Here is a 14,967-nt window from a genome sequence, read left to right on the forward strand (position 1 = left end):
GCATGTAATTCACTGATGGAACAAAATCGTCATGGGATTTAAAGCAATAGGGAATTAAAAATTTGAGCTTAATATCATTTTACATTTATTTGTGTACCTTTCTAATTTGAAAGTAACAAAATTAATATTTATGCAATAGGGGCATTCGAGCGTTACGTGTGTGACATTTTACACACAAAATTTAACGTTCTATACATAAAATTGGATTGAAATATTCATAATAAACTGATTTCATAGAATTATGAAGTACTTTATGGTATCTGCTAACAAATGAAGAAAAATTGAGTGTGATGGCATAGGCTGAATGCATGAAATGCATTAACGAAAGTGCGTTACGTGGGTGACACTTTAAAAATATGGCTAAGTTTGACTTCATTTGTTTGTGAAGCACATAGGCTGTAGATGCTGGTCACTTTTATTGGTAAAATGCGCAAATTATGTGCATTCACAAACATCTATACCTTAATTCAATTTAAAACAATAACAATTTGCATATTAATTCATTTTGTTAATTACATAGAGTAGGACCACTTTTCTAGGAATGGGCCAATAGGTAAAGTAAGTTTGGAATGCGTAGTCATTCATTTGTTATCTCGCTTCTAATTATTGCGATCGTGCCCGTAACAATTAACGTAGTTTGTTAGTTATCTATGTATTCGCTCCGACACCATGATCGTCATCCTAAAGGTAGACCTCAAGAGTTGGTACTGTATTTTAAACAGCAGGCAGAGTACATAATCGAACATTTTGCTCTACATACATACTTTTATATGTACGTATCTCTTCCCAAATGGTATACGTCTTCCATTTCCTGTGTTTCCTATTCCCTGAATATGCTTAAATGCCCAATTTCACCTTAATTTATTGGGAAATGAGAGAACAATACAGGGTCCTCTGTAAACGTCATTGATTTCATATTGTGGCTACAATAAAAAATATTTGTTCCTATTAATAAATGTGTTTAGCAATTTACATACATTTATACATAAAAGGTAAAGGTAAAGTGTTCCCCTGTGCTTAGCACCACGCCATGAAGGCGTATAAGGGGTGTGGGGGTAACGCCCCACACTTTCTTGATCCGGTCGTGAGTGGAGGTGATGTGATCAGCACCACGCCCCTGACCGACTTTACCCCCCAGGGTTTCAACCCAGGTACCCATGTTATTCGACGCTGGGTGGGCGCCGGGGCCGCTTCCAACGTTAGGAAAGTTCCCGGATTTTTTACATTTATACATGCAGGTATATTTCAATTTTATAGTAATATGCTTATGTACAGTTTTGTTTCTATTTCTCATATTAGATTTACATTTTTTAATAAGCCACAAGCTAGATGTGAATTTGTGTTGTTTCCTGACATACTTATTTTTTAAAGTTTAGAGTAAATTGTCACTGTGTTTCTCTAAAACCATATTATTTCATTAGAAATTAGAGTGAACTTAGATCGAAGTATTTACCTTCGAGCATCTAAACATTCACTATTAAACTTTAATTAACTCTTATTTGTTGATTTTTTTACAATAAAGGCGGAAGGAATGTCAGTATCATAGTGAAGAAATATTATACAAATCATGTTAATTTGTCGACGCAAAATTGTCACAGTAATTCATGGTGGGCCAAAAATCATTGTATAACTTGAAAGGTAAATAATTTTATTATTAATGAAACATTTGCACGATATTACATACAATGAATGCTTAACGTATGGATTTTCTTTGACAAGATATGTAAGATGACATCTTACATATAAACCGCCTCACAAGGACGGGATCCTTTGATTGTATTGTTGTTTAACATCAGTTAATGTTTGTGGCTGTAGCTCTTGAATTTCTGCACGGATGTTCTCAGAGTTGCCCAAGTGTGCACAGTTTGTTCACGTACACCCGATCCTTCGGAACTAATCTGGAGCTGAATGTTCTTTGCAACCTCAACCCTTAAACTCTGCTGTGAAGAATGCAATCGACAGAGCCAGTCAGACATCCGCAGGATTCTTTCCAGCGAGGGTCAAGCATTGTATTTTTTTTCTGGGGGAGAAAACGAGACATCCCCCCCCCCATAATAGTGCTGCTCCCTCAAAAAACAATCACATTGAAGCTATCACGTTCCTGCAACATCTTTCCTGTAATTAAAATAAATTACTATGAATGAAATGAAAATATATCTGCGTGTAATATTAATATAAGTTTATGGTAACATCCTTTTCCAGGGGGGTCGTGCCTCCTTCCGCACCCCCATGTTTGCAATGCGGTATATTTGAAAGATGTCATCTTTCATACCTAATCAAACAAATCCCAATACGTTAAGCATTCAGTTATTTACAAGTCAAACCTTACACTCATTTTGGGCCCACCCTGCACTTTGCATCCTTCAGACAGATGACTAACGGTACACTGAAAGTGTACAGTATTGTCTACTATCCAAGGATACTACTTGCTACAGAGAAACTGTTTTGAGAAAATCTGTAGTTCAAGTTCATTTTAAGTTACTAGACTACCATTACTATTTTGCACAAGCTGTACGTCCATCACGTTCTTAAACTTTGGTAAAGTATATTAAGAAAGCATTAAACTGTAGACGTTTACTGTATAGTGTTTAGTTAGTTCTTTTCCGAAAAGGCTTTTCACATTGTAAGATGTACTTTGAAATAAACTAAGAATAACAGTAGGAGAATTTATGATAATTTAATACATGCATCTTTGTTTCAATGTTGCTGCTATTGTAATGTTTAAATTCCTAATTGCATTGTAGAGATTTCACAGTAAGGTTGATGGCAGGAGGGAAGAGAGGACCCAAAAGTTCTAGGAATTGTGTTATCATAAGCTGATGTGACTCATATATTTCTGTCTGTTTCAGTACCACCAAAACTAAGCCCCTTCCATGTTGACAAAGATCTTCATCTGGGTGAACGAACAACGATTATATGCACAGTGACCAAAGGGAACACTCCATTGTCCATCAGCTGGTACAAAGATGGCCACCCTTTGGTCTCGGCCCCGGGGATGTCGGTCACCCAAATGAACCCCTACAACAAAGTCCTCTTGATAGAGAGTTTAACTCCGGAACATAACGGGAACTATTCTTGCGTTGCCAAAAATGCAGCCGCCACTGTTACCCACACCCAGCAGCTATTGGTCAATGGTAATGTCTTTGTTTCGTCTGCTCAGAACAAATAAACAGAATCTCTCTCTCTCTCTCTTTGAAAGCTTGTTAATGTATCTGCTTTTCTCTTCTCCTTGTTTTCCAGATCTTTTTTTCTGTTGGCCCGTAAGTTGTTCCTCCCGTCCGTTTCAACCCCCTTCCAGAGGCTCTCTTTTTTTTCTCTTCTGACATTTGTTCTTCGCTTTTCCAGTTCCTCCTAAAATTGAGCCCTTTACCTTCCAAGAAGGCCTTTCCGAAAAGATGCGAACTCGCACCATTTGCGGTGTGAGCCAAGGAGACCTGCCCATAAGTATTACGTGGCTCAAAGATGGCAGAAAGATCGAAGTCAATCCGGGAGTGGAAATATCTGATATAGATCCTTACTCTAGCCTTCTGAATATTGCTAGATTAGCATCCTCACATTCGGGCGAGTACACTTGTATAGCCTCCAACCCAGCGGCTGAGGTGAGGTACACAGCCAAACTACAGGTACAAGGTAAAATTCTCTGCCTTTGCTTCTTTCTTGATCTTTTCTATCTTTTTGATACCTTTATTATTGACAACCTTTACCCTTTTTGTCGAAAATGCATTTCATTATGTAATTAGTATTTGGAAGTTTTCGAGTTTTCATCTTGTACTGTTAGTAAAGAAATTTGTAGTTACTTAATTCCTTCTGCTTAAAAGTTTCGAATTCAGAATTAAGATAAGAATAATATTAGGATGCAACACTTGCGTCTGGAAGGATAGATGCCGAAGTAGCTAGCCCCTAGACGGTTGAATTCAAGATAGCGCCGAAGATTATTAAATCCATCTCTGCTTGTCTTTTGTCAAAGTATGCCAAGTTTTTAAATTTCTTTCCGTGTGCGTCACTCCATAGGAAATACTTGGAATTCAAATCTCGTAAGATCAAATGTATTGTACCTCCAATCCAATTCTGTGTTGGATTATTTCTTTCATTATGATCTTCCGTTGTAACGAATTTCGTTTAAATCTGAAACATACTAGAAGTAAGAGCTGATGAGTGAGCATTTTAAACCAGATAATATTTAATTAAGGAAAACGAATAACATTTCCAAATTATTTCAGAACACTTACTCGTAGGCTGCGAATAATATAATCCTCATTAATATACTTCATATGCATACACATGTTATGTAAGTTAACCGTAACTTTCTTAACATTTGTTGGCAACATTCTAGTTAAATCTCTCTTCTAGTCTCTTCTATATACGATGCATTTGGCCACATTTTTTTTTCAGCAAAGTGAATGTAAAAAAAATGCAACTAAAACTTTCTACTTTCGTTATTAATTTCATTAAGGATGGCCAATTAAGAATGTTTATTTTGTATTTATTTTATATTAATATGAACAAAATTTTGAAATTTGATATTTTCAAAATGCTTCATTTTGGTATTACGACCCTATACTGCCTATAATAGTAATGTTATTTAGTTATGTAAAATTTAGAGACAGTTGTGAATACTATATCAGGAGGCTACATTCCCTCTGCATAATTTATGCATTAGGTATGGATAGCTTCCTGAACACTTTATTATATATAACGTTTTTAAATACAATATCTCGTAGTAACTATCCCGTAGTTTATTACTTGAGGCATCTTTTGGAAGATAATATTCGACAATGAATGAAGGAAAACTCGAAAATGTTCTAATGATTCAGTATTTTATGTTAACCCTCTTATGTTGCTTTGGCACTTGGCAATCTAATCTCCTACCCCGTTGGTGATTGGAGACTTGAGGTTTGTTTGAGAAGGTAACATTAGTGCACTAGTTTTGTTGTTTGTTATCGTTGTGTTGTTGTCGTTGTTCTGTATACTTTCCTTACTTTGTTTGCATGTTTGTTCTAATTCTCAGACTACCTTCGTGAGCGTGTTATTCTGCTTTTCCTAAGTGATTAATTAATGACCTGATTTTAATATACTTTAAGTAGCAGCTGAATACAAGTGTTTTTGCATACGAGTTTATCCAGTTGTGTCATATACTGTATATTTATGTGATCGTTTGTAAAGTTACTGTGAAATAGCGTTTGACTCCCGTATAAGGTCTTGGCAAGTAGATTTCAGGTGTTATTTTGTGACCCCGTATTCTCGTCCTGTATATTATATTCGGAAACCAGTAACAACCTGTAGTTTTTTGCAGTGTAATGTTATATGTATATTAATGCATTGTATTTAGCAATGTGTGACCTGTTTTTTCGTACATGACGTTAGTTTTGAATTACATTTTTAAAAGCATATTGCATATCTATGTTCTCGTATTTATTTAGTATATATATAGTCGTAGTTTTGCTTTAATCCGTTTTTGAATACTCTGATTTTGTTATTGTACATGAACCTGTTTAACAATATATTAGTTTATTGAGTACTATTGTTAAATTATGTTTAAATTAGTTAAAAGTTGTGTCAACGAATTATTTTTAACTTTATGGTTCAGAAATATTACATTTGTTTATAGAAATCCTGTTAGAACATCCATGGAATGTTTTGAGCAATTTGAATTGGTGTTGTTAAGATGTCTGAAAACGCTTCGATGTGCCCTAACACCTACTTTCAGTGCAATTATCAATTATCTAAGAAGTAGCGAGTGTAATCTGATTAAAGATTTCCCACAATTCTCTAGAAGGAATTGTCAGGAATTTAGATCAGTGTCGTTCTTTAAAACTTTTATACAAACCCAACGCAAGGTGACCCTAAATTGCTTTCAACAGAGCTTGGTGGGGAAAATGTCATCGTGTGCTTAATATGAACATCACATTTCAAACTTGCAAATTTTCTATTATAAAAACTCACAAGTGGGACATGTCCCGAAAGACGGAAATAAAAATAAACAGAAAATATTAGCAATCAGATTGTAAAACCTGTTAGCAGAGTTGTAGCCAAGTGATTTCTACACTCGGGGCGAGAATAGACTCTGCTTGATGAACACAAATGGTATCATTTTCCTTTGCTCAACTCTAATTTTCACTAGCAAGTTATTCCAGCAAAATATTATCAATTGTATCTAATATGCGCCCTACTCTAAAACAAAACTCTTCTTCTCTTAACTGTAGCAACAAGAACCCTGTTTTCAAAGTTTGTGTTACAGTAAAACTTCTCAATAACGGACAGGCCTGGGGGAAAAATAAATGTCCGTTATTAAGAAGTGTCCACTATTCAGAAAAAAAGTGTAGGATGTTACACAATAGGATAAGCATATTACAGTACGTACTTTACGAACATGATGTATTTTTTTTCCTACATTCAAAGAACAAATTACTGTACTACATTCGGTGAATTTAAATTTACTAAAGTACCCCTACATTCATTACAAAATTCACTGATCTGTTTTTTCCAACAGCAAACCGCACAGCCATGTTTCGAGCACCAAGTTTCTGTTTCTTGTAGACGTTCTTGACTTCAACTTTTTCCTTTAAAGTCAGTCGTTTGAGTTTCTGCGACATCGTAGCAGAAGTGACACACACTTCTCAAGATAACGACGAAGAATACTGTCTACTGTCTGCACTTTTAAAAAGAAATACGTTCGGTGTAACATGAAACAATGCGCGCTAGTTCGAAATGTTGGCCATTTTCTTTCAGGCTGTCCGTTATTAAGAAGTTTTATTTGCGTTGGGGAGGTAGTTTTCAGTGTCCGCGTCCGTTATTGAGAAGTAATATTGCCATTAAACCCCATGTATTTCTGCGGGGGAATTTAAAAATGTTCGTAATTTAGAGGTGTCCGTTAGGAGAAGTTTTACTGTATAATACGTATTGGTATAGTCAGTAGAATACTTTTATGCGCAGTGTACGCGTCATATATGTAGTTTCAAATAGTCCTTGTTTTCTATGGTCAAATTATAATTAATTTCTTCAATTATTAAGATAAAACAAATTCGAAGTGCGAATTTCGCATTTTATGTCCCTTTGATCTATTAGGTAAAATTTCCAATGCTCAGTGCAATTGTTATGGTACAGGGTCAATGAAGTTAATAGTAAGGTCTGTTTTATACACCGTAAATTGATATACTTCTAAGTTGAATTGTATCTTCTGCAAATATGGCGTATACAGAAACACACTGCCAGAGTACTAATTGAGGTGAGTGTACATGGAACTTATAATACAATGATCTAGCCTTTCAACGATGTTTATTTTTAAAATTGACATTATTTATTGAAACAATAATTTCTTCTCCTAAAGATTCTACAGTTCATACTTTCATAATCATTTCATGAAAACGCGAACTTGTATTTCAAATAGTGACCATTTTTCGCCCAATAATGAATCTCAATTAACCAAAAACTCAATATGCCGACCAAGACAGAAATTTATTTTATTGTAAAACATAAACTAAACGTTACGTTTCAACCTTCTAGCAAGGTCTTCTTCAGACTCTGTACCAAATACAAATGAAATAATGTACAAAAGAGGAATATATATATATATATATATATATATATATATACACACACACACACAAAAATCACTCCCCTCCAGACACAAGATTATTAGAAAGTTGTTTATCTAGAACATTCCTTTCCAGGTGTTCCAGCAGGTGACCTTCTCCTGTCAACTGTTGTTTCACCTGACAGGTGATTTAGATAAACATTTCCTTTTTTTTTGTATATACAGAGCATTCCCTGACATTCGCTACGAGACTCGGCGGCAAGCGGCCCAGCATGAGCGCTTGTCTTTCCCGGCGAACGGGGTCCGCGACAGTCGGTAGAGTTGGCTATTAAAATTACAGTTTTCATATTGTGTACTAACCTTGACTACATAAGGTGTTGAAAATGATGTCCCTCTGCTGCAACACATTCCTGGCATCTCCGAAGGAAATTGGCATTTACATGCGCAAGTTCGTCTACTGTAATTCTCCCGATTTCTCGTACAATACTCTCTTTTAACTCACGGATGGTGTGCGGATTATCTTTGTATACTTTATTTTTTAGATTTCCCCATTATTTTTTGCACTTTTAATCAGAACTGACCCTGTTACTCTAAACCTTTTTTGCGAGGTTTAATATAGTGGCCCTATGTGGAACGGGAACACCAGGAAATTTCGTTGCAAAACGTAGTCGCACTTCTCCACAATTCCTTTTTCCGAAGTAACACCCGACAAGATAAATTGTTTGTTGTAATGTAAACTTTTGTGGTGCCATATTAAGCAACAATCTTCAACACATGGACACGACACAACACAACTTCCGAGGGAGGATTATACAGGCGTCAGTCTGCAACGTCAACAGAAAGGGAAAGAGAGCGAAGGCAGGGAGAGCGAAAAAACAGACTGTAGCGTGCGACTGTCGCGGATCCCTTTCACCGGGAAGGACAAGCGCTGATGCCGGGCCGCTTGCCGCCGAATCTCGTAGTGAATGTCAGGGAATGCTCTATATATATATCTTCCTGTTTTGTACCTTATTTCATTTGTATTTGGTACAGAGTCTGAAGACCTTGCTAGAAGGTTGAAACGTAAAGTTTAGTTCATGTTTTAAAATAAAATAAATTTCTGCCTTGGTCAGCATATTGAGATTTTGGTAATCATGGAAACAAGGCTTAATGGGGTTATCTCAATTAACAAATCAACCATAATTACTGTTTTTGCAGTAAAAAAGTATATCGATCTGGGGAGACTTACATACATATTTGCATTGGGAGCGGAGTAAAGAAGAAAATGTTTACTAAATATTAATTTAATGTGGTGCGCATACGTTCTGAGCCGTGATGTGATTTGTTCTTTTCCACATTTCATCATTTCACTTGTGTCGACGTCATATTTCATTCCTCAGCATGGGAACTGACCAACCCCTCACCCCCTTATCAACGAAAACACATGGATTCTATGCACGGTCTCCACGTTCTAGATTAACGTATCAGTACAGAGTTATCAAGAGATAACTATTATATAACTATCCTGTACCCGTTTATTCGAAAACCATATATTACCACCATAACGGATAATTGCATTGTCCTTCCAAAGCAATTCATGGTGCATAACCTCCGCTGGGTTGATGTTCGATAGCGATATCAGAAATTCAGAGGCCAGTCTCCAAACGAGCTCACCGTGAGGGCAATATAGGGACAGGAGTGTATGTAGCGGTTGGATGGGTTACGAGAATGTTTGGAACCTGAACACAGAGAAGTTGGCACCGAGCCAGGAACGAAACTCTCCCTATTGTGTACGTGATTCTTGTCATTGGTACGTGATACATGTTATTAGAGGAACAAACACAACATTTATTTCCCAATATTTTAATTTATTGTCCAGGGTAATAAATGCTCTTTTGGGTTAATGGGCGGAGGATATTAGTAACAGAAGGGTGTGTTGTGCGTAATAAAGTGACGCTGGGATATGTTTTGCTTCTTTTTGTGAGAGTTCTTTTCGCCCTTAAAGTCTACTATTCAATGGGCAGTGATCTCAATATCAATATTTTTAACAACATTTTCCACATATATATGTTTTTCCCTTTAATTACATATCATGTTTATTGTGCATAAAGTGGACTTAAAACATCAAATCAATCAATAAATATCAGGTGAAACACAAGTTTTAGTTCAAAATATCCTACTGTGCGCATTAATTGCCATCTATTCTCAACGACGTCAAATCTTTGAGACACTGTGTAATTTTACTTTTAAAAAAATCTGAATTTTGTAAATTTTTACTTATTATAAGAAATTAGCAAAGAATGTCTACAACGTGAGTGATCTCTATTTGAGGCCTGATGTACTGTATCATCGCAATATCAAAAATGTGTGTGTGTGTGAGAGAGAGAACAAGATTAATAGATTTCATTATCGACCAGGTGGTTTGTAGAAAGGTTTCACAATTTAGAAAGCCGGCCTCCGTGGCTGAGTGGTAAGCACTGCGGGCTAGGTGCATAGGTGATTGTGCATCAATTTCATCATATCACGACTCATCCTCATCTTCGCGATTAGTAGCAGAAAAGCGAAGTAAAATAAATTAAGCCAATCAATCAATCTCAACGTCCTCGGTGCATTTATTAGTAACGTGAATGGGAAACTTATAGTGTATGCCCAGAAAAATATTTCAACTAGGCCTATATTTTATGGTTGTTTCAGAACCATACACTTCATTGGGCAGGACAATTTGCGTCATTCCAAGGCTTCTTTTGACACTCACATTAAATCGTTCCACACAAAGACAGAAATGAAAAGTTTTATTTTTGGCTTTCAAAATTTGATTTATAAAAAGGGCTAAACGTGTTGCTAAACTCTAAATTGACCAACATACGTGTTCGTTTTGATATGCAGTTACAATGACTGAAAATCAATAATCCGTAGCGCCAGAAGTGGAAAAGTAAATAACCGGGAAAGATATAGGTTTGTTTTGCATTATTTTAATATTTTCCTCTCGTGTTCATTTATTTTCCTCCAGAAAAGAAAATAGATTTCCTTTCAAATGAACAGTGGTCCAAAAAAAAGGTAGCCGAAGTACACACTACTTAATTGTTTCGGTTACCTTTTAAGGGCCACCCTGAATGTATTTCCTGTTTACTCCTGTACCTAGAAATAGATGGCATCTCATTTAATTCCAAAAATAAAATGAAATTCATGGAACGATCATTTGTCGACAGGAAAGCACGAAATTGTATATTATATAGGTTTAATATTTATTGCAGCTTCTGTGTTTTGGTATGTAACAACATGTAATAATTAGGACAGATTCAGGTTGTAGTATTAACATATTGTCACGCAAATCCTTCTTGAAGTTCCTTCAACAAATTGTTTATAAAGTACGAGGTGCTGATCGCAACAAAGATATTAACATATTCCCAGACTCATAATAATGGTCTACACTCTGCAAGACCAATTCTACTGTTCTGATGACTGAAAGCGTTTGTTACAAAGTTTGCTCCATTATTGCAGTTCCACCCCACTTCATTGTTGAGCCAATGGACACGAGTGTAGCGAGGAATAAGCACGCGATGTTGCACTGTCAGGCAGAAGGTGTGCCAACGCCAATAATAGTGTGGAAGAAGGCCACAGGTGAGTATCAAGTACGGTAGTGTCCATGTTCATGGGCTCAATTTCATTTTAAGCTGGATGCGAGTCGTGACGTATTATTGTGTTGCAAGGTTTGTCTTCATTGGAAACTGTACGAGATGACAAACCTTGCAACACCTTAAGTGTGGCCACGTGATCACAGCCACATTTGCAAATGGACACGGGCAGCTTACACTTAGTATGTAGCAATTAAAAACAGCGATAATGTGAATTTCAAAAACAGAGCTGGTTTTTTGAACCCCTTTCACCGCATAGTTTTGCAGCGTCCCAAAGAAATCTATTCATCAATTATTTGTTTTGATTCTCTGCCGTTAATTTATATACATGTTTAAGTCTTATAAATTGTTTAAGTGCAAGGTTTACGAATTTTCAAATGATTATACGTCGATGAGATTGATTATACGTTGTATATTAAATGTTTTTGCGAAAAAAAAATATAATGAAAATGTATAGATGATGATGATTATGCATTTTTTGGGGGGATGTGGCTTACCTATATCTTTGACAGGCATCCAACAGCCCACCCACACCACTACTGTCTTCCATCTTGCCACTCTTTCTGTCGTCACTGTCTTGTAAGAATAGGGAAGTTATGTATGACTTTCTTAAAAGTATCTAGTAGCCGATCTCCGACGTCAGGGGTCCCGTGTTCGAATCCTGGCTTGGGTATGGATAGGTTTTCTTGCAAGTGCCCCTTCATCAAATTCATTATATCATCACTCATCCTCATCGTCGCGATTATACAAAAGTGACAGAAAAATTTTAAACACAAACCAGATCAACTTAAAAATAAGTAGCTACACGTTGCTTCGGGAATCGAGCGAGCGAACGAGAGTCTCTGCTGAAGCAGTGACTCGAGAAGGTTCAACCAATGAACAAATACGAGGGAGCATGATTGCGTGGAAGGGATAAAAACGACTGCAGATACCTGTCTTTGCAGCAGCGTATACTGCTTCGCTCCGCACACGCACTTTCCCTCCTTTTCTACCGTTATGTGCGGCCTTGCTCCAGAGATTCCCGAGATAGATATAAATTCATGTATATAACGCTTTTCTTTAGATAAGCTACGCCAAAGAATAGGTTATAACATCCATCAACCTTTCCCTTTTGAAAATGCACTAGGTGGCCAGTTTGAATGAGATTTGCATTTGCATACTTTCTTTTGAGCCGCGGTAGCTCAGTCGTTAGGGCGTCTGACTACCATGCGAGAGATCCGGGTTCGATCCCCGGCGGGGGAGAACCTGTACTTTTTCCACCTCTTCAAGCCGCTTCTGCGTCGTATAAAGTGGGTACCGGGAGGAAACTCTGTGGAGTAAATGCGGCCAGAGGCGTGGTGCCGATCACATCACCCCCCCCCCCCACATTCGGCCGTGATCAATAAAGTGTGGGCCCCTAAATCCACACCCCCATACGCTTTCATTGCGAGTGCAAAGAACTTTTTTTTTAACCACATATTTTGCCAGTAATTGCCTCGATTCCAACACATCCAGTTCCGGTTCTAAAATGAACTTAAGCCGTTTTCCACCCCTTTAAGGAACCCGGCAATAATTAGCTGTAATGAAATTACAACCTGGCTATATCATTAAGCGCTGCTGTTAATTAATAACGCTCACGTCGACGCCTAACAAGGAGGCTGGGAGGAGCCATCCCAGGGAGGAAGAAGGTGCTGACATCTGCATTTATAATCCCGAGTTTTTCTTGCGAGGAACGAATCACGAGAATCAGTATCACGGAAGGTGGTGATGAAATTAGCCTCTTTGGTTTGCGAGTTCCTCTTCTCTCTCGACCTAACCTCGAATTCTTGGATTCATTTCAAATTCATAGCGACTGTGTGGAGTTATTGCTCTGTTGCTCACAGCACAAGCACACAAGTCACACACCCACACACATGGGCGCAGAGAGAGAGAGGGTGAAGGGGAGTCCATTGACTTATTCAATCAATTTTTGAAAATTTCTTCATCTGTTTTATTCTTTACTACACCACACACACTCTCTCTCTCTTTCTCTCTCTCACTCTCTCTCTCTCTCTCTCTCTCTCTCTCTCTCAGTCTTTGTGTGTGTTTCACTTCTTTATTTCTCTTACATCCACTCAATCTCTCTCTCTCTCTCTCTCTCTCTCTCTTTCTCTCTCTCCCCTTATTTTTATTTTTTCTTCCTTTCGCTCTCTATATTTTCCTCTCTCTCTTCCTTCTCTTGTAATGTATTCGTTTCATTCTACATCGCCCCTTTCTATCCCTTAATCTTAACCCTGAAAAGAATTTTCTTCTGATAACACACAAACACATTATTACATCCCACTTATGGGCACGAACTTTGATTTTCATCAGAAGCCGAGCCCCTCCCCGATGGCATAGTGGTAACGTCGTCGGCGTGTAATCCAGGAGTCCCGGGCTCGACACCCGGTGAAGGCACATTCCACGGTGGTTTGGATCCAACTTTAAACGGTAGGTTCAGTCCAGATTAGCCTATCTGTGCATAAAGTGGACTTGAAACACCAATTAAACTTCAACAGAAGCCGAAAACCAAATAAAATATTAATCTAACTTCCTTTAAAAAAACATGGCAACATGTTATAATTAATTCCTCTTTGGACAATCTTTCCTAAAACGTCAGGAGCGAGATAAGATAGTGCAATATGATACTGACGCCTTTAAAAATAGGCATTTTTCCTTGTCCTTTATTTTTCTACAAAATAAATCATTTGAAATTGTGTTGGGGGAGGTGAAAACGCAATAAGGCGAAACGGGAGGACACGCCTCTACTATACCTTTCCCAGAATCCACCTCGAGAAGACTAATTCCTCCCATGACCTGTGCGGAAGAACACCAATGTCCAGGACAGAAAATCCCGCGAATCATGAAATCGGAAATGCATAAAAACTTTTCCCCCTTGCTTCCTTTATTTCTTCTCCGAGAAGAATAAATCAATAAGACCGAATTACTTCCAAACCCCTTCAGGTTCATTCCACAATCTCCGCTTCCTGCCAACTTCCTACGTAAGAGACTACAGCAATAAAAGCCGAAAGTCCGCTGGAAGATATCCAAGAACTTTTATCGAAATCCAAATGTCTTCCCTCCCCATCTGTCTCGCTGCCGTTACATTTATTGGTGTCCGCTGGTTTTCTTATTTGAGAAACATATCTTGCCCGTCCTTTGTCCTTATATTGCTTCGAGAGTGCTTACGCAGCACAGATGCAATGGGAACATATTCGTTTGCCTCGTCCGGGGCAATTGAATAAATGACACCAAGGATATACGTAAGTGGCAGATTTGGTATAAATGTCAAAAAGATGTCTAGATGGCACCACTTGCGTCAATGTTTATGGAACATTATGTATATTTGTTCCTCGAGAAAAGCTTTCAAGTTTTTATTGTGTAAGTATAAAGTCATGTCAGTCTCAAAATGCCTAGTAACCGGATGCTAGGTAAGTTCAACTAGACCTGTATTTAAATTATATATGTTAACTTATGTACCATTATGATTAACTTTATATACTGTATTTTCAATGTCGAATATCCTTGCCACTTCAATCCAGGTCCATTTTGCAGAAGTGAAAATATTACAAAACTATGAACCAGTATCATGTGGAATTTAGTAATAAAAGGGTCAGCGATTGGAGACACATAAAAATGACGCTTCTCTTCCAAACACCAGTGAGGAGACTCCGGTTAAATGTAGGGAGGAAATTGATAAGTCTACAGAGTGTAATTCCTGCAGATAATGGAGGATATACCGTTCATTCTGTTCCTGCACTACTTTCTACAACTCTTCCTGATAATAGAAGAGTTAATTATGGTGGTAATAATCAAAATCTT

General features: G+C 37.5%; 1 protein-coding gene across 1 annotated transcript in view; it reads left to right on the forward strand.

Moving 5' to 3' along the window:
* Positions 1-14,967, forward strand: part of LOC145996198 (cell adhesion molecule Dscam2-like) — a 501,892-nt gene that overhangs the window by 398,089 nt on the left and 88,836 nt on the right. Inside the window, exons 12-13 of the mRNA XM_083132598.1 lie at positions 2,850-3,134; positions 11,015-11,134. Coding sequence (XP_082988724.1) covers positions 2,850-3,134; positions 11,015-11,134 — 405 coding nt within the window. The remainder of the gene's footprint in view (positions 1-2,849; positions 3,135-11,014; positions 11,135-14,967) is intronic.

Source organism: Lepisma saccharinum, chromosome 1 (genome assembly GCF_977018435.1).
Source record: "Lepisma saccharinum chromosome 1, izLepSacc3.1, whole genome shotgun sequence".
Classification (NCBI taxonomy): Eukaryota; Metazoa; Arthropoda; class Insecta; order Zygentoma; family Lepismatidae; genus Lepisma; species Lepisma saccharinum.